This window comes from Heloderma suspectum, chromosome 1 (genome assembly GCF_057233095.1).
Source record: "Heloderma suspectum isolate Gila_16-S chromosome 1, 16-S_ref, whole genome shotgun sequence".
NCBI lineage: Eukaryota > Metazoa > Chordata > Lepidosauria > Squamata > Helodermatidae > Heloderma > Heloderma suspectum.
Genome location: NC_139458.1, coordinates 292,180,874 through 292,207,028, shown reverse-complemented (window position 1 = coordinate 292,207,028; position 26,155 = coordinate 292,180,874). Strand labels below are relative to the sequence as shown.

The following is a 26,155-nucleotide window of genomic DNA, read 5'->3' as shown; positions in this document are numbered from 1 at the left end:
TTACACATAGAATAAAAAGACATCTTGTTCGATATTTTGTGCTTCCTAAAAGTCTGCTGGTGATCACTGTCTTCACTGATCACTGGTGATCACTGTCCTCACACTATGCCAGAAGCCCTGTCCAAAGGAGCCTCTAATGTAATGTGAAGGTCCAGGTTGAGAAACCTCTAGCGTTGGATCACTAACATGGCACCTCTGGATATTACAGCACCCAGAAACAGGATACTGCAGCCCCTGCCCCCCAACTTTTACATTTTTAAAGCATTTTTAATTATTATTATTATTATTATTATTATTATTATTATTATTTTCCTCAGAGGCTAGTGAACTGCAGAGCTAAGTGCCCACCTCCAGTCCCTTTTTTATTTCACCAGAATGCCTCTGGGCCCCATGTGGGAGATTTGCACTAACCTCCCATCTCCTTAATGGCTCATGTCACCATCTATGTGCACATTCATATGGTAAGGTCGAGGGGTTGTAAACCACCCAGAGAGCTTCAGCTATAGGGTCACATAGAAATGGTGTTGTTGATGATGATGTTGATGATGATGATGATGATGATGATGATAATAATAATAATAATAATAAAAACAAACAGGGATCTGTTGAGGAATCCTCTGTGCATAGGTTTTGTGCCAAAGGTGGGCTGAATCATTGCTGACAATATTTTACATGTATTATGTTCACAGTCATTCATTCAACATCTACAATTGTCAAATATAACTCAACACATTTTTCTTAGACTAAGAACAAAATGTTGGCAACTGCAAAAATGATTATTAGCATCATTTTGATAGTTATCTCAATTAAAAGTGATCTCAGATCAGCACTAAAAATAATGTGCAACTAAATTCATTGAGAGAAAAGGAGAGGAAAAGAACATTAGAAAGTAAGTTATATAAAATTGACAACAAAACTACTATTGCTCAAGTGGTATAGTCGCAAATGCAAACAGCATAAAATGGCTAAAATGTACTCTCCATATACACTTAACTAAAAAAAGAGAAAAAAATCTTGTAGTTGGTAGGAAAGACACATTAATAAGCATTTCTTATTAATGGCTGTATCCAACTGTGTCCATCTAGAAGCGGATGAGACAGTGGTCAGATAGATTCCCATTCAACTGCAGCCCCCTGTTGTTGCTGTTGTTCAGTCGTTCAGTCATGTCCGACTCTTCGTTACCTCATGGACCATAGCACGCCAGGCCTTCCTGTCCTCTGCTCTCTCCCGGAGCGTGCTGAAGTCCATATTCATTGCATCAGTGATGCTATCTAGCCATCTCATCCTCTGCCGTCCCCTTCTCCTTTTGCCTTCAGTCTTTCCCAGCATCAGGGTCTTTTCCAGAGTTTTCTCTTCTCATTAGGTGGCCAAAATATTTGAGTTTCAGCTTCAGTATCTGTCCTTCCAATGAACACTCAGGCTTAATTTCCTTTAGTATGGACTGGTTTGACCTCCTTGCAGTCCAGGGGACCCGTAAGAGTCTTCTCCAGCACCACAGTTCAAAAGCATCAATTCTTCTGCGCTCAGCCTTCCTTATAGTCCAGCTCTCACAGCCATACGTTACTAGTGGGAAAACCATAGCTTTGATTAGATGGACCTTTGTCGGCAATGTGGTGTCTCTGCTTCTTACTATGCTGTCTAGGTTTGCCATAGCTTTCCTCCCAGGGAGCAAGCGTGTTTTAATTTCATGGCTACAGTCACTGTCTGCGGTGTTCTTGGAACCCAAGAAAATAAAATCTGTCACTGCTTCCATTTCTTCCCCTTCCATATGCCAGGAAGTGATGGGGCCAGATGCCATGATCTTAGTTTTTTTTAATGTTGAGTTTCAAACCAGCTTTTGCACTCTCCTCTTTCACCCTCAACCAGAGGCTCTTTAGATCCTCTTCGCTTTCTGCCATTAGGGTGGTATCATCTGCATATTGGAGGTTGTTGATAATTCTCCCGGCAATCTTAATTCTGACCTGTGATTCATCCAACCTGGCGTTTCTCATGATGTACTCTACATATAAGTTAAATAAGTAGGGCAACAATATGCAGCCTTGTCGTACTCCTTTTCCAATTTGGAACCAATCGGTTGTTCCATGTCTGGTTCTTACTGTTGCTTCTTGACCCTCGTACAGGTTTCTCAGGAGACAGGTAAGGTGGTCTGGTACCCCCATCTCTTTCAGAATTTGCCACAGATTGTTGTGATCCACACAATTAAAGGCTTTAGCATAGTCAATGAAGCAGAAATAGACATTTTTCTGGAATTCTCTTGCTTCCTCCATGATCCAGCGAAAGTTGGAGATTTGATCTCTAGTTCCCCTGCCTCTTCGAAACCCAGTTTGTACTTCCGGTAGTTCTCGGTTCGCATACTGCTGAAGCCTAGCTTGTATAGGCATGTACGAAAGGCACTTACCTGGTCCCGCAGCATGCTTCGCGGTGGGGGGGAGGCACTTCGGTTCTCCCCCCGAAGTTCAGGCCGGGGGGGGACGTGCCCCACCTCACCCAGGCGAAATTCAGGTGGGGGAGAAGCACCCTGTCTCCCCGGCTGCAAAATAAAAAAGTGAAAAAACAAAACAAAACACCCGTGATAGGCTACGTAACTATTTACGTAGCCTATCACGGCTAGATTTCCAAAGTTAGCTGTGATAGGCTACGTAAATCATTACGTAGCCTATCATGGGTGACTTTGAAAAAAAAAAGCGTGTACGCAAATGGATGCGCCGATGGGCTATTTGCGTTGCCCTTATTTTCGCCGTAGTCTACGTAAAGATTTACGTAGACTACAGCGACCAAATAGGGAACGCGAATGGCGGCTCCCTATGGGGGCCGCCATTTCCGTACGCGCTTTTTTTTTTTTTAAGTCACCTGTGATAGGCTACGTGACGATTAATGTAGCCTATCATGGCTGACTTTGCAGATCTAGCCGTGATAGGCTACGTAAATCGTCACGTAGCCTATCACGGGGGCGGGGTTTTTTTTAACGTTTTATTTCGCGGCCGGGCGAGGCAAGGCGCCTCCTTCCTGGCCTGAATTTCGGCTGGGCAACGCGGGAAGCCTCCCCCCCTGTCCTGAACTTCGGGGGGAGCAGCGAAGCGCCTCCCCCCCACCGCGAAGCAAGCTGCGAGACCAGGTAAGTGATTTTCGTACACTCCTAGGCCACTGTTGAGTGTTCCAAATTTGTTGGCATATTGAGTGCAGCACTTTAACAGCATCATCTTGTAGGATTTTAAATAGCTCAGCTGGAAGACTGTCATCTCCGCTAGCTTTGTTGTTCCTAATGCTTCCTAAGGCCCACTTGACTTCACTCTGTAGGATGTCCAGCTCAAGTTCAGTGACCGCACTATCATGGCTATCAGAGACATTCAGATCTTTCCTGTATAGTTCTTCTGTGTATTCTTGCCACCTCTTCTTAATCTCATCTGCTTCTGTTAGGTCCCTGCCTTCTCTGTCCTTTATCATGCCTGTCTTTGCACAAAACGTTCCCTTGAGATCTCCAATTTTCTTGAAGAGATCTCTAGTCTTTCCCATTCTGTTGTTTTCCTCGATTTCTTTGCATTGTTCATTTAAGAAGGCCTTCTTGTCTCTCCTTGCTATTCTCTGGAACTCTGCATTCAGTTGGATATATCTTCCCCTTTCTCCCTTGCTTTTCGCTTCCCTTCTTTCGTGAGCTACTTGTAAAGCCTCATCAGACAGCCACTTGGCTTTCTTGCATTTCTTTTTCTTTGGGATGGATTTCGTTGCTGCCTCCTGAACAATGTTACGGACCTCCGTCCATAGTTCCTCAGGCACTCTGTCTATCAGGTCTAATCCCTGAAACCTATTCCTCACCTCCACTGTATATTCATAAGGGATATGATTTAGGTCATACCTGAATGGGTTAGTGGTTTTCCCTACGTTCTTCAATTTAAGCCGGAATTTTGCAACAAGAAGCTCATGATCTGAGCCACAGTTAGCTCCAGGTCTTGTTTTGACTGACTGTATAGAGCTTCTCCATCTTTGGCTGCAAAGGACATAATCAATCTGATTTCGATATTGACCATCTGGTGATGTCCATGTGTAGATCTCTTGTCTCTTGTGCTGTTGTTAAAGAGTGTTTGCTATGATCAGCATGTTCTCTTGGCAAAACTCTATTAGCTTTTGTCCTGCTTCATTTTGTACACCAAGGCCATGCCTGCCTGTTATCCCGGTGATTTCTTGACTTCCTACTTTAGCATTCCAATCCCCTATGATGAAGAGGACATCTTTTTTTGGTGTTAGTTCTAGAAGGTGTTGTAGGTCTTCATAGAACCGATCAACCTCAGCTTCTTCGGCCTCAGTGGTTGGGGCATAGACTTGAATTACTGTGATGTTGAATGGTTTGCCTTGGATTCGTACTGAGATCATTCTATCATTTTTAAGATTGTACCCCCGTACTGTTTTTCCCACCCTTTTGTTGACTATGAGTGCTACTCCATGTCTTCTAAGGGATTCTTGCCCACAGTAGTAAATATGATGGTCACCTGAATTAAATTCACCCATGCCTGTCCATTTTAGTTCGCTGATTCCCAAGATGTCGATGTTCAATCTTGCCATCTCATGTTTGACCACCTCCAGCTTACCTTGATTCATTGATCTGACATTCCAGGTTCCTAAACAATATTGTTCTTTACAGCATCGGATTTTCTTTTCACCACCAGACACATCCACAGCTGAGTGTCCTTTTGGCTTTGGCCCAGCCGCTTCACTCTTTCTGGCGCTACTTGGAAATACCCTCTGCTCTTCCCCAGTAGTATATTGGACACCTTCCGACCTGAGGGGCTCATCTTCCGGCGCCATCTCTTTTAGCCTTGTGATACGTTCCATGGGGTTTTCTTGGCAAGAATACTGGATTGCCATTTCCTTCTCCTTTCAGTGGGTTGCCATTTCCTTCTCCAGTGGACCACATTTTGTCAGAACTCTCTGCCATGACCTTTCCATCTTGGGTGGCCCTGCACGGCATAGCTTATGGCTTCACTGAGTTATGCAAGCCCCTTCGCCACAACAAGGCAGTGAACCATGAAGGGGAGGCAAAGTTTATTGCTCACCAAAAAAAGTAAAAGGAAAATAATAAATGTTATTGTATTGAAAAACATTATATAAGTTTGAGGTTTCCTCAACATCTCTGTGGCTGTTTCAGCTAAAGTTGGTCCTAAACCAAATCCACCATAATAAAACCATTTTAATTACATAGGTGAGAAATTACATAGTGACAGACATTTCATGGGATGGGGCATTCAGTTTTCATTTGCTTTAGGTGAAATTTAAACTCCAGTTAAAACGAATCATGCTTTCAGTACTCAATGTTTGGAATTCATTAACCAAAAGAAAAACTAAGATTGGTTACAGAAATGAGAAACACAAACAAACATGTCATAAATTATGTTCAGATTAATCAATCTTGCCTTTCAAATATACAAGGATATCGATCCTGAGTTGCCTTTCCATGAAAGAACATTAATAGAAGGGACTCTGATCAAGTGGAGGCTCCCACTGGTGGAAGGGGTGGCAAGTGATGTTCATCAATTCCCCCTTCCCCTTGCAAAATGTCCTCAATGGACCCCTTCCCTCAGTGAGTCCACCTTCTCACCACCATTGTGACGAGCTGCTGTTGTTCCTCATCCTCTGTCATCATTGCCAACACTTGCTTGACTGACACTAGGGATGTACGAAAGTGACTTACCTTTCGCAGATTATGCTGATGGTGGGGGGGAGGCATTCCATCCCTCCCCCCGGAATCCTGGCCGGGGGGGAGGTGCTCTGTTCCTCCCCCCGGAATCCTCGAATGGCCGGCTGTGCTCCGTGGCAGCTCCGAGGAGCAGCCGGCCAGGCCCAGCCCGGCCAGGCCGGAGCCGTCCGCAGCCGGATTTCTGGCTGCAGAGGGCTCTGGGAAAAAACAAACAAAAACAAACCGTGTATGCAAATGGCGGCGGCTACGGCTGCCGCCATTTGCGTTCCTTCTTTTTGGCCATCTTAATCTACGTAAATATTTACGTAGACTATGATGGCAAAAATAAAGGGGAACACAAATAGCATAGTGGGCGCTATTTGCATCCCTTTTTCATTCACCGTTTTAGCCTACGTAAATCTTTACGTAGGCTAAAACAGCGAATCAAAAGGGGATGCAAACAGTGCCCACTATGCTATTTGTATCCCCCTTTATTTTCGCCGTCATAGTCTACATAAATATTTACGTAGATTAAGATGGTGAAAAGAAGGAATGCAAATGGCGGTGGGCGTAGTCGCCGCCATTTGCGTACACATTTTTTTTTAACCCACCCAACCACGATAGGCTACGTAAAGATTTACGTAGCCTATCACATCTTTTTTTTTTTTTAAACCTAGCCATGATAGGCTATGTAAATCTTTACACTTTTTTTTTTTTACACAAGCCTGCCTGGAAATGGCAGCGGATGCAGCCGGTCAGAAGACCGGCCACCGCCACCGCGGCCACAGCCACGGCCGGAGCTGCTGCCAGAGCCACCGCTGCCCAGAAGATCCACCCCAGGTGAGTCTCATCCCGGGGGGGATCTGCGGGGGGGAGGGGAGGTGGCAGGCCATTCCGCCATGGAGTTCGGGGGGCTGAATGCACTGGCATTCGGCCTCACCGAGATCCGTGGTGGAATTCTCTGACATCCCTAACTGACGCAGAGCCAGTGAGCAAGTAGGCAATGGCATTTGCTGCTGCTCCTTCTCACCACTTCCATTGTCTGGGCCAGAGCAGGAGGCAGACAAACAAGCAAATTGCAATGATGAAAAAGAGCAACTCCAAGAGGGTCTTTTCAATGGGCTGTGGGCTCTTGGCAGGTGCCCAACCAAGCCTATGCTTGACACTGGCCCTGATACAGAGGATATTTTGGCCAGGCACAAGAGAAAGGCAGAATTGGCTAAAAAAATCACCTTCCCCCACTTCCACCAGCAAGAGCATCCCATGAGTGGAGTCCCACTTATGGGGAATTAGAATCTAAACCAAGGGGTCTGTGCACTGTGTGGATCAATTAAAATGCAGTCCCATTAAAATTAATAGCAACATATCCACTACTATAAAGAGGGGTAGGACTTGATTAAATATAGTGACAGGGCTTTTGGGGAGATGAAAATGTATCTTTTCTATCTTGCTATATGTAGGAGCAAAGTGTCCACACATATTCTAAAGTATCCATCAGAGGGTTGACCCATCATCATGAATTAATGGTGCAGTCCTATTGTCATGTCCTGACTCTCTCTCTCTCTCTCTCACACACACACACACACATGCACAGAACACCAAAATCAGTGAGCTTTTTTAATTGTAGCAAATCTCATGGCAAAAACGTAATGGTACAACTGCTTATAAATCATATAGCTAAAGCAGAAGCTATAGGTACATTGCTTAGTTCAAGAACCAGTTCAAGGCTACTAACTACAACTGTGTCAGAGCTCAGTCCAACACAGTTTCCAAGTCAGCATCTCTATGGTTCAGAATACAAGGCAAAGTCAAGGGTCATGAAAATTCCAGACAGGAAAACATTCCAGGCAATTCAAGATGTGATCCAAGTTTCAATAACAATTTGATTGTGTCTTTCAACATCAACTTTTTGGAAGTAGAAATATGATCTACAACGTCTTCCTCCATATTCATATAAGAAGAGATCCACCTAAGTTCTGTTTCTCTTTTTCAATTTTTCTTACTTCCCCCTCCTTTGGGGGGGTGGGGGTAAGATCTAAGTTCCTTAACCTTCAATGAGGCATTTCTCTACTGGATTCTTTGTCAAGGTAGAAGGAGATTTTTCATGAAACTCAATGGATTGAATAGAATGGTCGTGCAAATTGAAAGCAGCCCACAAAACCAGCTTTCACTTTTCATCCTTTCCCCTATAGCTTCCTCTCTCCCTCTGTACCCTTCTCCAGTGTCAGAGGGTCCTCCCAAACTGGTGGGGGTTGTGTCATATGGGCTGCAATGCAAGGGGGAATTTCCCCAAATTAGATGTAAGTGTCTTGCATCAGCAGGTAATTCCATTCCCCCAAACATATCAATTTTAAGGAAGTGTGGACCATCCCACCCATCTTGAGAACAATGAGAATGTTCTGATTGTTTAAATGAGTGAACAAAGTTAATATAAAATTTACTCAACTCTATTGAAAGTCAGCTATCAGATGTGGTCAAAATTTGATTGCTACTGCATGTTAGCTGTTGGTCATATATTGATAGCTGCATATCCAATACTGTCAACTGCAGAAACTGCTGCTTTTCAGCTGTCAGCATATTGCAGTATGTCAGATATTGTCAAAAATGGATTGCTACTCTATGTCAGCTGTCAGATACTGTCAAATGTTGACAGGTACATGTTGGATAATGATGACTACAGCAAGCAGCTGTCAAACATTTCTGGCAAGGTGTCAAATAATGATGACTACTACATGTCAGCTGCCAAATACTATAAAATGTTGGCTGCTACTGTAGTCTTCATATGTCACGTTCCAATGCTGAATATGAAATGACCCCAGAATGTTATCATATCCAGAGAATATTCATCATCAAAATTTTCAGTGGAGAACTTTTTAAAAGAAAGCTAATGTTAGCTTTAATGTAGGGATGTATGAAAGTCACTTACCTTTTCGCAGCTTGGATTTGCGGAGGGAGAGGTGCTCCGTCCCTCCCCCTGGAATCCTCCCTGGGCCGGCTCTGCTCTGCGGCGGCTCCGCGGAGCCTCCGGCCAGGGCCGTCCGCAGCCGGAGTTCTGGCCAAGGCTGGCTGCTGCGGACGCAAATGGCAGCCACCATAGCGGCTGCCATAGCAGCCGCCATTTGCATCCTGCCAGGCTGCCATGATAGGCTACGTAAGTATTTATGTAGCCTATCATGGCAAAGAGCAGGGACTCAAACGGCGGCCGCTATGCCGTATGCGCCACTGCTCTTCCTGTGATAGGCTATGTAAATACTTACGTAGCCTATCACGGCAGCTTGGCAGGATGCAAATGGCAGCCGCAGCAGCTGGCCAAAAGACCAGCCACTGCCACCGCCGGAGCCACCGCCGCTGGAGCTGCCGCTGCTGGAGCCCCAGCTAGTTTTCATTCCGGGGGCATTCTGCAGGGTGGTGGGGGGTGGGAGGCCATTCTGCCACGGATTTCAGGGGGGCAAATGCCAGAGCATTCGGCCTCACTGAAATCCGTGGTGGAATTCTCCGCTATCCCTACTTTAATGGCTTCCAAAAGCCACACAAGAGAATTAGCCTATGTACCATGTAGGCTAATAGACCTCTGGATATTCATAGACCTCTGAATATAACGTATGAGTTTGGGTGGGGGGCTAGATTTATGCAACAAACTGGTATCCCACCTTTCCTCCAGAAAGATAATGGAGGAATACATATTATATTCAGAATGATCCTATGAGGTACAATGGGCAGGCCCAGAGTCATCCAGTTAATTCTATGCTTTGGTGGGAATTTGAATTCATATCTGTCCACTCTAAATCCAAAAGTCTTCCTTATACCTTACCGCCTTTCTGGTTATTATTAGGTAAAGTGGAGATTTACTATAACTGTTGCTTCTAGAGAAAGATATAGCAACAACATATATATATATATATATACACACACACACACACACACATACACACATACATCTCAGACTGAGTTTTCTGAAATTGGTTAGAAATGCCATTTTAAGTTTAACCTTGCAGCAAAGTTAAATAGCAAATTAACCTGTGTCTCAAACTTTTAATGGTGTATTTAGTGTACTGCTGGTAGAAAGATTTAGGACATTAATGCAAGGTCATGTTCATTAGAGACCAACATGATTATTTCCCCTAGAAAAGCAGGCGTCTAATCACTTGATAGATATACATCTTTTACATAGAGTTAAAGATCATTCAGCCTCCTTCAAAGCAGTATTTAATGGAAGAACACTATTCAAGGCACTGAATTTAGCACATTTAGCAAACCAAACCAAAAACCATAGTACACAAAGTTCCATAGCCAAGCAGGTTGCCCTAGTGGTCTTTATATCAGCTCACTAAATGCAAATGAGATCCATTCTCAGTAGAGCTTGATTAATATCTATCTATCGATCTCCGAGTGCCCCAATCCAAGCAGGGCTGGTTGCACACCCCAAAAAGGCTTCTGTGTGCTTAACCCTAGCTGAACAAATACTGTGTGCAAACAGGTGCCCTGTGCATGTCAACAGACTGAGATGGCCAGTCCAGGAGATGGCAGCCCCAGTCAAATTCTCACCAATAGAGCTTATAATCTGTTTGCAGGGAACATGGAGTGCAGACCTCTGAATATATCCCTCCATTCTGTTCTCTCTCACACACATGCATGTTCTCAATTGATCTGGGGCCACTGCCGTGAATCTGAACTGGCAACCAGTGTGGTACACTGGTTATTGTGTCAGATTAGGATCAGGGAAATACAGGATCAAATCCCCACTAGGCCATGAAGCTTACTAGGTGATCTTGGGCCAATCATGATTTATTAACCGAACTGATCTTTAGGGATGAATGCATCTGCCAATCTCAGTCTTGGTACTTTTGAGGAGAAGCTTATTCTGTCCCACAAGAGCTTTTGAGATCTGTCTGTCTATCTATCTATCTATCTATCTATCTATCTATCTATCTATCTCCATATAGAAATTCGTATACTTTTTTTTGTAATGTACATATTTTTTTGTGCACATTTCAAAATGTATGCATTTCTGTGTGCATGCGCCCACTGACAAAGCATGTTTGTGCACATTTTGGAAATGCATTCATTTTCCTTGTGGATTTCCAAATGTGTAGTTGTGTACACGTTATTGAATGCATCTTTTGATTTGATGCATCTCTGATACTGGAGGTGACTAGTTATCTTTGAATTTGACCTCCATGAATTATCTGACCTCCTTTTAAAGCAGTCCTTTTAAAGCTGGTGGCCATCACTACATCTTGTGCTAACGAACTCCATAGCTAAACTATATGCAATTTGAAGAAGTAACATTACAACTGGACTGGTGCTAAAAAAAAAAAAAAGATAACAAGTAATTTATTTAACACTTAGGAAACTGCAGAATCCCTAGAGCAGGCCCAGCCCAAGGTATCTTGATGCCTCAGGTGATGTGGCAATGCTGACCCCCCCACCTGCTGTTCTTGCCATCGTCCATGCTCCTGCATGCCCTCCTCCCTCCCTGCTTGGCTGGCCAGCCAGCTGGCCTATCCCTTAGTTACTTGGCCAGCCAGCTCAGCTGGTCATTTGCTCCTGCTGGTGTGGCCACTGCTCCCACCTTCTGCCCCAACTATTGCAGCTTTCATGATAGCTTAGGAGTCCCATGGGTGGCTGGGTCACAATGCAGGAGTGATTGGGCAAGCAAGAGCAAGTGACCAGCCGGTCAAGAGCAAGTGCCCCAGCAAGTGAGGGAACAACTGGAACCGGCTCTGGAATGAGCTCCCTAGTGAGGTTCGCCTGGCGCCTACATTGTACTCCTTTCGGCGCCAGGTGAAGACCTTTTTATTTTCCCAGGCATTTTAGCTTTCTAAATTTTTATCTTTGCTGTTTTAAATCTGTATTTTAAACTCCTGTACTGCTGCTAGGTTTTATTGTGGTTGTATTGTTATATTGTGGTTTTAATGTTCTATATATTTTAAATTGTTTTATTGTGTGTTGTTTGGTTTTAGTTTTTGTGAACCGCCCAGAGAGCTTCAGCTATTGGGCGGTATAGAAATGAAATAAATAAATAAAATAAATAAATAAACTGGGCAGGCGGCAGCTGAAGCCCTGGCTGCCCACAGTAGGAAGAAGTAGCGGCCGTCCTGGCAGGGGCACAGCAGGGAGAGCAGCACAAGTCACTGGTCTTTCCTGCTTCGCCACCTGATGTGGTTGCCTGACCCCGCGTAACGGTGGGGCCGGCCCTGCCCTAGGGGATATTTGCAGAACCCAAGTGTACCATGGAACCTTGATTGACAAACACTGTTCTATAAATACCCATGAAGCTTTAAATGAGTTAGGCCCATCACATGGAAAGACCTGCTCTGCTTTTATCCCATTATGAGCAATCCATAATATCCCCTTAAATATATTATCTGTGCATCAAATACAGTCAGCAAGTACACAAAGAGAAGTGATTATGGTAGTTGCTCCTAAGTTATTAATTTCCCTGCTACTACAGACATGGTGAGCTCCAGGCCTGAGCACTTTTTGGAATATTTGGCCTGGTCTTTCAGCCATGACATTAAATTGGGGGGAGAGGCAGGTCAATGGTATTGAATTAAATTAAATCTTACTCTGGTTTGCTGATTTTTTTACTTTTGCTACTTGCTCCAAGTCTATGGAATGGTTCAAGGTATAAGTGTAAATAAGCAAGTAACAATGCAAATATATCGTTATTTATTCAGAAATAAATCCCCCTGAGTTCAATAGAGCTTACTCCCAAGTGAGTGTGTATGGGATTGCAGCATTAATTGGTTAGTAATAGAGTTGGGTACTTTTATTTTTTAGGACTGATGTAAACATACCAAAATCTGCTCTTCTGCCATTCTCATCATGAGAGGAACCAATATTTGACTAGGCCATCAAATAGAATATATCCAGTCGAGGTAGATTTTGGCTCAGGAGAATTTGCCAGGTTGTTGACAGGTGAACTGCACAGTCAGAGAATAGAGTCCATTATCAAGATAATTTTCTCACATGAATTCATTAGCATTAGATGCACACCACTTAAAACAAAATAAACGTAATTTCCTATCAGTAGGATTAAAAATACCACTGTTTGCATTATTGTATCTTTGGATCAAATACTCATTGAACAAAGACTGTTTCAGTACTATTAGATTACAGAGTATACGTGGTAAATGTTAATTACAAGAGGGAATGCATATATCAGCGATCTTCAGGCACATGTGGTATGGAGAACCTACTGTTCATAATGCTTTCTCCTAACCATGTTTTAATACAGGAAATAATTAGTAGCTGGTGCATATTTGACAAAGCAGTCATCTATTTAACAGATCAGCTGAGCAAATGTTCCACAATCAAGGGGATAAACAAAGCTCTTCCTTTCAAACCAATATTGTAAAATGGAAGGCCTAACTGAGCTCATGAAAGGAGGGCAACGGACCTTCTGTACTAAGCCAAACCATTTTGAATTATTGTGATAACTCTTGGGAAAGCGAAGGCATTCATTTCTGATAATAGCTTGACTTTCATCCAGATTTCTGCAAACAGTTGAGAATTTAGAAATATGATCTTTATAGATGCCTTTTCCCCCCTTTCCTTTCCTTTCCTTTCTTTCTTGGTGGGTTTTTTTTTTTTTTTTTGCAACTGGGAAGCACAAACCAAATGTGAAAAAGCATTGTTGTCTGTTGTCTACTGGGGATTTTGAGGGCATGATTGAGAAGTATTAACACTTCTCGAACATCACATTATTAGCATCATATTATTTGTTTAATATCCTTTGCTCTTTCTCCAGTGAGCTGTACGTAGGCAGTGCCAAGGGAGAGCAGACAATGCTCAACCAGAAAAATGCCATGCCCATTCTTTGGCTGCTCCCTTCGCTAGCAGAGGTCCAGGCAACCTATAACTCCAAACTATCCTGCTCTGAAAAAAACCCTCTCTCTGGGTGTGGGGCTGTCTTCCTACATCTGGTTTTGAAAGTTGGTTTGTTGGAACTGGGCCAAGTATCTTTCCTTTAATTAACAGCTGGCTCCTTTTTCAGTCTTTGTTAAATGAGCTCTTTTACCCTCTTCCTTTGGCTAGTCATGATAAAAGAATATGGAGTTCCTGCTCCTTTGAGGAAGGCAGGGTGTTAGTAGCTGGAACTGGATCCTTGCTCCCCTCCTGACGTATGTGAGGTATTCTCTGGTGACTGTCATGTAGGAGTACATTTGCGGTCTGTGCAGGTTAGACAGTTGAAAAGCGTAGGTTTGTTTTTGTATCCTCTGTTATTTTGTGTCTGCAAAAGCTCTTTTGATAATACATGTATGTTTTCTTCTAATGGTTAACTGCGTGATTGAGGTGTCTGACAAAGGCCCCATTTACACTGGGCTTTTACTCCAGGGTGGGTGCATGTCAAGGTCCCTCATGATAGATGACGCAGTCACGACTTCGCTGCCATCCATGGTTTTTACCCAGAAAATGCAGAGTTCCAAGGAGTTGTTGTACTGCAATTGGGGGGGGGGGTTGCTGTGGGTTCCCCTGTGGTTGCAGGCTGTCTTTTCCTTCCCCAAACTGAATTAGCATCTTACAGTGGGCATGTTGTAGGCATGCATAGTGCCTGCGTCACTCTGTGATGCCCTTTACTCTGCCATGCCTTCGCAGCTGCACAGTTACAGAGGGGCATTTTCATGTATTTAGTCACACAGTTTTTCAGCTTTGTAGCTTCACAACAGTTGTGTACTCAGTACCCAAGGGCTGGGGGGGGTGTCTTCAGGAAGGACCAACATCACTCCAGCCACCATTTCAGAGTGATGGCTAGGCATGTACTACTCACGCTTGTGAGTGCAAACTATCGCGAGAGTCTCAGGCTGGGGAACTGACAAACTGATGGTGCAGAAATGAAGGAGCACAAAACACTCACTTTTTACCCCAAAAGGGACGGAAAGACACAGCAGAGCCCCTCAAATACAAAACAGCCACTGAAGTGTCGCACCCCCACACTCACGGGACTGCACAGCTGCACATTTTGGTAAAATAGCCCCCCCAAAAGGGCACGGTAAGTCTGTAAGGGAAGCACGCAGTATATCATGAGCGTATCGCAGGGCATGCCGACTCGAAGCCGAATTGCTGTACAGTTGCAACGGGGTGGGGGGGCCAAAGCGGTGCCATATAGATGCAGCCCAAGACCCCATGAAGAAGGTTTTCTCTCCCCATGTGACCTAACCACTGAGAAACACTACCAAGGCATTTGATCTAGGTTCTGAATAGGGGAAGTTATTGCATAAGGGGGATTGGGTAAGCTACAGCTCCATTGCACCAAATTAAAGGGCATACCTTCTATATATGTAGAATTCCCCTTTTAATGCATGTTTAACACAGTCCTTTGCTTCTAGTCTCTTTTCACCTCAACTAGGGATGGGGGAGAATTTCTCCCCGAAACTTCGGGGGGGCGAGTGCCAACGTATTCGGCCCCCCGAAGTAGTTTCGGGGAGAAATTCTCCGCACCCCCCCGCACCCTGCACCCCCCCCCCCGGGATGGGACTTACCTTTCCCGAATGTCCCTCCCGGCGGCGGGTCCCGGTGGCAGTTCGGCAGGTCTTCAACAGGGGCAGAGGCAGCAGCCGGTCTTTCGACCGGCTGCCACTGCCGCCATTACAAGAAAAGTTAAAAAAAAAAATGCCCCCGTGATAGGCTACGTGACAGTTAACGTAGCCTATCACAGCTAGATTTGCAAAGTCAGCCGTGATAGGCTACGTAAATCGTCACGTAGCCTATCACGGGTGACTTCGAAAAAAAAAAAAAGCGCGTACGGCTAATGGCGGCCCCATAGGGAGCCGCCATTCACGTTCCTTATTTGGTCGCTGTAGTCTCCGTAAAGATTACGTAGACTACGGCGAAAATAAGGGCAACGCTATTTACGTTGCCCTTATTTTCGCCGTAGTCTACGTAAAAATTTACGTAGACTACAGTGACCAAATAAGGAACGCGAATGGCGGCTCCCTATGGGGGCCGCCATTTGCATACGCGCTTTTTTTTTTTAAGTCACCCGTGATAGGCTACATGACGATTAACGTAGCCTATCACAGCTGACTTTGCAGATCTAGGCGTGATAGGCTATGTTAATTGTCACATAGCCTATCACAGGGGCGTTTTTTTTTAACTTTTTATTTCGCGTCCGGGCGAGGCGAGGCGCCTCCTCCCTGGCCTGAATTTCGGCGAGGCGGGAAGCCTCCCCCCCGGCCTGAACTTCGGGGGGAGCAGCGAAGCGCCTCCCCCCCACCGCGAAGCAAGCTGCGAGACCAGGTAAATGGCTTTCGTGCACCCCTAACCTCAACACCTCCACTCTCCACATGGAGCCACTCTCTGAAGGGTTCAGGGTTCGCTTGTATCCTCACAGATACACCACTGCCATGAGGCATGTTCATTGGATCACTTACTTCAGCCATCTGGATTGTTTTATTGAACCATTTCTGTAGGTACCTCTGATACAACCAGGTAACTATGGTTGCCATTTTTGTATTTTACTGTAAATCACTTGTGCTTTTAAGAGCTGCACAACAAGCAGAAATTCAACTGGTGAAGCTTTCTGACAATTTTGATGTTGGGAAAGGCTCCTCCTACTGAATGTCTCTCATACAACTGTTAAAGTGAAACCTTTAACATAAGAACTACATTTATAGGGCAGATGAGGAAGGCTTATGATATTCAGCTGTAGTTGTTTTTAAAAAAACACTTAAATTTCAGTGACTCCTACTAAGTATGACTAACTATATCCAGAAATAAATAGAATATTACCTTAGAATTAAGCAGCAGTCCTAAACATGCTTACTTGAAAATCTTTTTGAAATAAGTGTACTTTGGAGTAAATCAATATAGAAATGGAGCCAGGGCCAGCCCTACCATTAGACAGAATGAGGCAGCCACCTCAGGCAGCAAATTTTGAGTGTCATAAAAGGGCAGTGAATTGTTGTTTTCTTTGTTATTGTATTTCTACTACCAGGGATGGGGGAAAGGTACTTATGGAGTGTTCTGCCTCATGTACCAAAATAACTTGGCTGGGGATACTATGCGCCTTGACTTAAGTGTGTGTGTGGGCAGGGAAAGGAGGGAAGCACCATTCGTAGTTCTGGCTCAGGCAGCAAAATATTTTGGGCTAGCCCTGGCTGGAGTGCTTCATGTGAAATATAGATATGTCTCTGCTTGGGAAGAAACAAGAATTTCCCCCCTCTGACACCAGTCCACAGATCGCACCTGCTGAGCCAGGCAAGCACAGTGATTCTCAATCCCATGCCGAGCCAAAAAAACGGCAGCTTGTCCTTTTTCGTAAATTCCCATTTGCACAAATGGCAGCCGTAAAGTGGCCATTTACAAAAGGTTACAGATATAAATGGGTCATTTATGCCTGTAATCTTCTGTAAATGGTTGTTATAGAGCCTCCATTTGCACAAAAGAGGATTTACGAAAATGGCTGAGCTGCCATTTTTACATAAAATAGAAGCTTGGCAAGGGAACAGGAGGCTGCGCGCTACTCACCACACACCCGTGGACCACCCAGCAGCTTGCCACACACAGCAAGCAGGGACAGGCAGCCAGTGGGGGTCCAACGTGTGGCACAGAACCTGGTGGATTTATCCATCCATAGTCATCACTGGAGCTCCAAGCGGCTTACATATGCCATCCAAGTAGTTTTCTGTCCAGACACTGATCAGAGTTAGACCCTTTAGTTTTAGCAGTTCTCTGTCCTGCACCTCTGCTGGGAAAATTATTTTTGTTACAGGTAATCACCACTCCTATGAATCCAGAGACATGTAAGATTTTGAGTTTCACCTTGTAGTGACTTTGACTTGGTCAGAGAAATCATTTTAATTACATAGGTGAGAAATTACAGAGTGACAGACGTTTCATACTTGGGGTGGGACATTCAGTTTTCTCCATACAATCTGGCAAATTTCATTGAATGCTATTAACATTGAATGTTAATGTTATTTACCATGTTATGTAGTAAACTGTACCATCTGCTATTGGATTTGGTGCTGCCACAAAGTTGTGAATGATATAGCAACTGTTTTAGGGAACAGCCTAGATCAAGTAAGGATGATGACTACCACAAGCCCTCTGTGGAATTAGACAGATTCAGGGCTCACCTCTCTTTTTCTGTCTTTCAGATGTGTGTGTCCCCCAGGTTATTCTGGTATGTTTTGTGACCTCGGCGTAGACCCTTGCATTCAAAACCGCTGCTCAGACTATGGCTTTTGTCTGGCCAATTTGAATAATTATACCTGCCAGTGCAAGCTTGGTTATGAAGGACCATTCTGTGAAGTGGAGGCTAATGAATGCTCAAGTTCACCTTGCAAAAATGGGGCCACCTGTTTGGATTTAATTGGCCACTTCTCATGTCACTGTGCCGCAGGCTTCAAAGGCAAGTTTCAGTTTTCACCTTTTACTTGGCACATTTCATCATCCAGTTCTTCTTCTCTTAAGCTCAGATTGTCATTATTTTTAATTAGGCATTTTTCTTAATATGCCTCGGTGTGAGTTTTTCAATACCTATGAAACTTTAATGTTGGCTATAATGTCTCCCTACTGCCCCACCTCTATTTGTAACCTTAGGGCTTCTGTAAGTGTTATGATGAGAACTAGATTTTAGGCATTGGAAAGTATTCTTCTGTATCTACTAAAAGATGAACACACAATAACAAGAAGATAGAAATGTCTCATTGTTTTGAACTCCAGAATAAGAAGAGGTGAAAAGGGCATAATTGTACAATATCTTGAACAAGTCACCCCCCCACCCACACACACACACACACTTAAAAAAAAAAAAAAGACACAAAAACTATCCTCAGATGTACAATCGGACATATACCTGCTACTGTGAATATGATTTTTTTGTTCCGGAAATGATTATCACTGAATTTTGTTGCATTCTATTTTATGAAGTAAATCCATGTGTATCAAAACTCATGTCAGGGTATTGTCTAACTTGATTTAAACACACTTAGGGTGTAATCCTATGGAGATAGTCGTCGGCCTCCGAACTCGGAGGCTGACGACTATCCAATGCAGGGCAGCTGGAGCATGGAGGTGTTCCCTTCCTCTGTGCTCCATCTGCCCTGCATTTTTGGCTAGACAGGCGATTTTGCCTATCTAGCCAGGGAGCTTCAGAGTGGGAGAGGAGAGGCCGCATGGCACATAGGCAGCTGTGTAATGTGGCTTCCGCAGTCTCCTCCCCTCCCTATCCCTTTTCCCCATCTCCAAGCTCCATTTCCGAGTGTGGAGACATAGCCAGCATGGAAAGAACCATGCCAGCTACGGGGGGTGGGGGAGGGAGCAGGGAGCATGGTTCCCAGAAACTGAAAAATCCTATGGCCCTTTAGACAGTGTCTAGGGTCCATAGGATTGCTCCCTTAGGGGGCAAATCCTTTGCATGTTCAGACAGAAAAAAGTTCTACAGTTCCCAGCATTCCCCAGCCAGCCGTGGTGGCTGGGACATATTAGGGCTTTTTTTGTCTAAACATGCATAGGACTGCATGCTAAAGTGCCTGTGCCTCGCTCTCTTCTCACAGACTAAATATTTATTATTATTTTATTACGTTTATATCCCACCTTTTTCCCTCTTGCAAGGTGGCTTACATGGTCCTCCTCCTCTTCACTTTTATCCTCACAGCAACCCTGTGAAGTAGGTTAGGCCAGTCAGTGACTGGCCCAAAGTCACCCAGTGAGATTCATAGCTGAGTGGGGACTAGAACCCAGATCTCCTGAGTACAACACTCTAACTAGTACACCACACTGGCTCTCATACAATGAGATTTTAAAGTGTTTAACTTTTTCTGGAATTCATGCATCACATGATCCTTCATTATGGTTCTTGCAAATGACTAACGTTGCTACATTTTGGTATTTATGCTTCTTAAAGGCAGTAGTTCATTTTAGTTTCTATTTCATTAGAGATAGTTGGTTTTTTTCTTCAGAAATGGCTTTCTATGATGAGCAAAATATGCAGATTTTAACTAATTTTCCACTCTGTGCTTGCCATTGACGCAAGTAACTCTGAAATAGCATTTATCAACCTGAGTGCAGGACCTCACCTGGACTGAGGACTTAGTAGAGCATGTCTGATAAAACAACAACAACAGAGCAGCATTAATCCATAGGGTTTAAGAAAAATGTCATGCTTTACAACCAGCAGAGCACTGCATGGATCTTAGCCAAGTTGGCCTAAAATTTACCATTTCAAAGGAGCAGTTAAGTGGCTGAGCAAAACCAAAGTGGGAAAATCATGCCCCAAATATATTGCAAACAAACAATACCAACATAATACATTTTCATTACACAGTTGAGACTTAAACTCTGCATGATTTGATACACTTGGCTGCAATGTGATGGGATTTTATATAGACACTATATAAGTGTGAGTATGATGTGGGGTGCTATCTTTACTACCCAGTAAGCACTGTATTACAGCATAAAGTCCCCATGAAACAAATTGAAAGGTACAAATAAATTGCACTGAGTTAACTGGTGCAGCTCCTGTTACTGTTATTATTATGCCAGATAATGTACAAAATATTGTATTTTAAAGGAGTAACACTCCCCTATTCAAAGATTTTAATTAGTGCCTTACTGGCAAAAGTAATTTTATTTTTGGTAGAGTACTCTGTGTGGTTTTTGTTTGGAATATTTTCCAAAGGAAAAAGCTTCTGAAGTTCAATTATATCTGCCTCTTTATGACCACAGGAGGAAAAAATATCTTGAAATAAATTACACTATACTTTTTTTTTTTCTTTTTTGTTCAACATAGACAATCTACAAGGTTTATGAAAAGCAGATCTGGCCTTTCTTTTAGATGAAGGGAAGTTCATAGCTGCTATTCTGATGGTTCAAAAATGATAGAAGTTAAGTAGTTTAGCCCAAATTTCCCACTAGTGTGGTCACTTTCTCCCACTAGTAGTTCTTAAATCAACAGGTAAAACCTACCATATTGAGCACCTATTATTAGGGATGTGCAGATCTGCCAAGCATGCATAATTTTGTAGACCTTTATCATCTCTCCCCTTGACTTCATTTTTTCCAAGCTAAACAATCCCAGCTGTTGTAACCTTATCTCATAGGGGAGATGCTCCAGCCCCTTGATCATTTTAGTTTCCCTTATCTGCACTTTTTCCAGCTCTACAATATCTTTTTTAGGTGTGGTGATCAGAACTATACACAATATTCCAGGTGTGCCTGTACCATAGATTTCTATAGTGGCGGTATGATATTGGCAGTTTTATTCTCAATTCCTTTTCTAGTTATGCCTAACATGCAGTTTGCCTTTACAGTGTCCGCTCACTGGGTTGACATCTTCACTGAGCTGTCCAGCACATCCCCAAGATCTCTTTCCTGGTCAGCCACCACTAGCTCAGAACCCATGATCAGGCTATTCTTGATGTTGGGATATTTTGCCCTTGACCTTGTCGAGGTTCTCCGATTCCTACCTCAAAGGCTGTTCTGACCCATGTCTGTATCGGGCTGTGAGGTTCTTCTTTTTCTGTGCAGAAATGTATGTGCATTTCAGTACGCAGAAACACTTTCAAAAATGTATGCAGTTTGTATCCGCATTTTTTGTTTGTACACATTTTCTCCTATAGAATGTACCTATTTATGTGCATTTTAAAAAATAGGTGCATCCTATACACATTTTTAAAACACATTTTGTTGAATCACACTGCAAGCTTGGAAATGTACAGACTTCCAACTACAAATTGGTTCAAGTCCATGTTCAGTCCTGAGAGGTGTAAGTCGAATACATTCTCGTTAAAAATGAACTGAAACCATTTCCCCCCTTCCCTACCGATGATGATGATTATACACATTATATAATACAGAAAGCTGCCGTGATGTCATTTAGTGAAAGGCAGCATTAAAGAAATGGGTTTTCAAGGTCCACTTGAATGCCTCTGCTGAAGAGGTGAAGCACACATGCAAATGCTATATACTGGGCTTCATCACACAAGGCTAAAAATCCTGCAATTTACCGGAGCTTCTGTTTTTGGAATCTTTGTGGATTTTGATCCGGTCCTTTCCACATGGCTTAAAAACAACAACTAAACTTATAATGTGTTTCATTACAAAGCCATTAGGTTGTGCTGTTTTATTTGCAATAAACTTTAACAGTATACCCTCATGTATATCGACTCCAAGATGGGAGGAGGGAAAATACCAGACTCTCGTCATCATGGAAAACAACGCAATAGAGCTCACAAAGAGCGGGAGCGGGAGGTTCCCTGGAGGAGGGCTGTGTCATGTGCGGAACCCGCAAACTTCTGTGTGTAAGCAATCTCCATAACAGGATAAAAGCCCCATGTGAAGGAGCCCACTGGCTTGGATTCTAAATTGTTTCTTCATTCCAGAACCACCGCCCCCATATTCTGCACCATCTCAGGAAAAGATGGGGGGGTTAAGTGCTTTCCCACTCACTCACCCCCTTGAGCTCCCCTTTCATGATCACAAACTCTGTTCTGTTCACAGAAGGAAATTTAGAATCCAAGCCAATATCAGTTTAATGTGAAAAGTCCTTTTTTAAAAAAGGATAGGACTGGAACTTGACAAGTACTACGGATATAAATAGAATGCTGATCCTGATCCAATCCTGGCTGAAGTCAAAGGAAAATCTATTCTGAGCTGTGGAAACAAGACCTATGTTTTAGACTGAATGTAAAAAAATTCACTCTATGATGCTACCTGCTTACCTTAATGTTGCCATTATGTGATATGCCAAACATGAGTAGGGTGTAATTTTCCATGGCACTTTTCCTCTTGTAATGAGAAAATTATATGCATCTTTTGGGGGTGAGGGTGGGTGGGGAACCAAAACTGCTAGCTTCCAAACTTAGAAGTGCTGTGTGCAGTGTTTTATTGGCAAGGTTGAGATCTGCTTGTTCTTTGGCTGTTCTTTTTTTTTTTTACTTCGTTGCTTTTTGTCCAATATTCTCATGAATAATCAAATACTTTTAAAATGGTTATTTCAATAATTTTTGCAATTTTGCAGTGGGAGAGAACAGCCTGTACTTGATAATGTTTACAAAGCCTAACATTCAGGCAGAACAGTCAAAGTCAATATGAATGCTATTTAAAGTTGGGGAAGGCATTTTTAGGGCTTCAGATTAATCATATATTCTCTGTTTTTTATACTCCGAATGTAGCATATATACTGCATCTAACTGGATTATAAAATATTGGGGTGGGAAGGTGGGCAGGCAGGCAAATACCTCCTCAGAGCCTACTCAAGCTGGACCATTCACCCCCCACAGAACCATCTACCACCATCTGCACTGTGGGAAGGATCCTGATGTCAGGTTTGTGGGTGTGTACACACACACACTCTCACCTCACCTAGCTTTTATAGTCTCCTTCAGGAGAACTGGGCAGCGTCTGTCTGTATGGAGCCAATGTGCATGTTGGAAATTCCATCAACATCCCTGAGATGGTAGACCATGGCATTTATCTGATTTGCCTCCAAACAACAAGTTGTTATGTATAAAACTTCCCTTTGAAAAGCTCCTTGCAATTCTTTGTGAATTTACTCAGAACTAAGTCCCACTGTATTCAATGGGACTTACTTCCAAGTAAGTATGCATGTGATGGCCTTGTCAACGTTGTATGCGGATGCTCTCAAAATTCCCTGCCTCTGAATTTCTCCCTGGATTTTGTAGTTGCCTGGTCTTGTTTTTGAGGTGGAACCTATGCATTAGGATTTGTCCATGACCATGATTCCATTTTTAATTTCCAATTTGTGTACAGAATGCTGTGCATGTACAGCTTACTGCAGCCTTAATAGTTCCTTCAGTTCACTCAGGAATTGTCCTCCCTCTCCTTCACTGATATGTATCATGTGCACATGAATAAAACATGGCAAAAGATAGCATTATCATTAAAATATAAGAATTATTCACATATTTAAATAAATTTAACCTTAAATATTAAATGGGTATAACAGTGTCCCTTTAGTTAAGGTGAGTCACAATAAAAAGGTTCTGACAGTGGGAGATGGGGTCTGTTCTGATAGGGGTGAAGGTAATACTGCTGCTAATGACTTGGGGTATTGTTCTTGTAGCTGTATTTCCTTAGTATCATTGCAACTGATGATGGTGCCGGTAATGAGGAATGTCAAAGCAAGTTTGGAAAATAATTCACCATTCATCCATGTTAGGGACTGGTCAGAAGAGCTTTGTTTCAGTTCTGTTTTGATAAGACTGTACCCAAATTTGCAAAGTTCTCCAAATCCAGGACAAAAAGAACTTGAGATTTTTTTAAAAAAATCAATGTAAGAGAAACCAAAACTGACAGATTTATTCATCCATGCCTGGGGTTTTGACTGCTTAAGTCTTTAAAATTTGGTTTAAATTCTTGTGTATTCAACCATATTAGTGCTTAATTAGGGTTGCCTCCTGTTTTTATTTTTTTGTTTTTTCTGACAGACTTCTCATCTTTAACAGCTATATGGAAGGCAGGTCTTTTCCATGCTGAGAATAACTATACCTATTGCATTTGGCTGATGCAGATAGGGATGGCAGAGAATTCCACCACGGATCTTGGGGAGGCCGAATGCCAGTGCATTTGGCCCCCCAAAATCTGTGGCGGAATGGCCTGCCACCCCCCCCGCCACCCCCCCGCGGATTCCCCTGGGATGAGACTTACCTGGGGCGGATCTTCCGGGCGGCGGTGGCTCCGGTGGCGGCAGCGGCGGAGGCAGCGGCGGTGGCTGGTCTTCCGACCGGCTGCCACTGCCGCCATTTGCAGGTTTGTTTTTTGTTTTGTTTACACAGACGTGATAGGCTACGTAAGTTTTTATGTAGCCTAAAACGTCTGGGTAAAAAAAAAAAAGGCGTACGCAAATGACGGCGGCTATGGCCGCCGCCATTTGCGTTCCTTATTTTGGGCCGTCTTAGGCTACGTAAATAATTACGTAGACTACGATGGCGAAAATAAGGGAAACACAAATAGCGTCCGCTATGCTATTTGTGTTCCCCTTATTTTCACCGTCTTAGTCTATGTAAATATTTACATAGACTAAGACGGTGGATGGACCTGGCCGTTCCCGGACCCGGCACTGCCAGGTAGGATCCAGTGGGTTGGACTTCGTGGGGTGGTGGGGTGGGGTGGTCCATTCCGCCACAGACTCCGGGGGGGCAGATTCCAAAAATCTGCCCCCCCCGGAGTCCATGGCGGAATTCTCCGCCATCCCTAACAACATGAGGCATCTTTACTGGTCTCAGGCACTCAATCCTCCCCAGCTGGAGGGAAGGTGTGAGTGTTGTAAGCAAGCACAATTTGTGACATCACACAACCTTATCACTGATCAGTTAAAGCATCAGCCTTAGCTTCCAATTTCCTGGCTTAGTGTAGGGATGTCAGAGAATTCCGCCACGGACCTCGGTGAGGCCGAATGCCAGTGCATTCGGCCCCCTGAACTCCGTGGTGGAACAGCCTGCCACCCCCCCACCCCCCCACGGATCCCCCCAGGATGAGACTTACCTGGGGCGGATCTTCTGGGTGGCGGCAGCTTCGTCAGCGGTGGCAGCGGCTGGTCTTCCAACCTGCAGCTCCCACCGCCATTTGCAGTCTTGTAAAAAAACAACAACAACAACAACGTGATAGGCTACGTAAAGATTTACGTAGCCTATCATGGCTGGGGTTAAAAAAAAAAAAGACTTGATAGGCTACGTCAAGATTTACGTAGACTATCATGGCTGGGTTTAAAAAAAACAAAAAAAACCCGCGTACACCCTTATTTTCGCTGTAGTCTACGTAAATCTTTACGTAGACTACCCGGGCCCAAATAAGGAACGCAAATGGCAGCGCCCATGGGCGCCGCCATTTGCGTATGCGCTTTTTTTTTTTTTGAAGTCACCCATGGTAGGCTACGTAACGATTTACGTAGCCTATCACGGCTGACTTTGGAAATCTAGCTGTGATATGCTACGTAAATCGTTACGTAGCCTATCACGTGTGTGTTTGTTTGTTTTTTAACTTTACTTTGTAATGGCGGCAGCGGCAGCCAGTCGGAAGACCAGCCGCCGCCCCCACCCCCGCCCCGTCCCCGCCCCCGCCAAAATGCCGCCGAACTGCCGCCGGGACCCGCCGCTGAGAGGGACATTCGAGGGAGGTAAGTCTCATCCTGGGGGAGGGCGGGGGGGTGGAGAATTTCACCGCCAATTTCGGGGGGCCGAATGCGTTGGCATTCGGCCTCCCCAAGATTCGTGGAGAATCTTGGGGATTCACCATCCCTAGACCCACCATCCCTAGACCCAGGTAAGTTCCATCCTGGGGGATTCCGCGGGTGGGGGGGCAGGAGGATTCTAAAGAATCTGGCCTCACTGGAATCCATGGCGGAATTCTCTGCCATCCCTAATCAAGACTGCTTTTTTTTTTTTTGCAGTATTTTTCAGTTCACATCAGTAATGTAAATAGAGGGAAAGGATGCAAATGAACTGGAGGAACTGAGAATTGTTGCAAACTGCAGGTGCTTCATTCATTTTCCAGAGTTAATTTTAGAAATTCTCCTAT

The 26,155-nt window shown here is 43.9% G+C and overlaps 1 protein-coding gene across 1 annotated transcript in view; it reads left to right on the top strand.

The window, feature by feature from the left end:
• The window catches only part of LOC146359229 (protein eyes shut homolog), a 192,801-nt gene extending 174,674 nt beyond the window's left edge, over window positions 1-18,127 (top strand). Inside the window, exon 10 of the mRNA XM_084812860.1 lies at window positions 17,773-18,127. Within this exon, the coding sequence (XP_084668986.1) occupies window positions 17,773-18,127 (355 nt within the window). The remainder of the gene's footprint in view (window positions 1-17,772) is intronic.
• The last annotated feature ends 8,028 nt before the right edge of the window (window positions 18,128-26,155 follow it).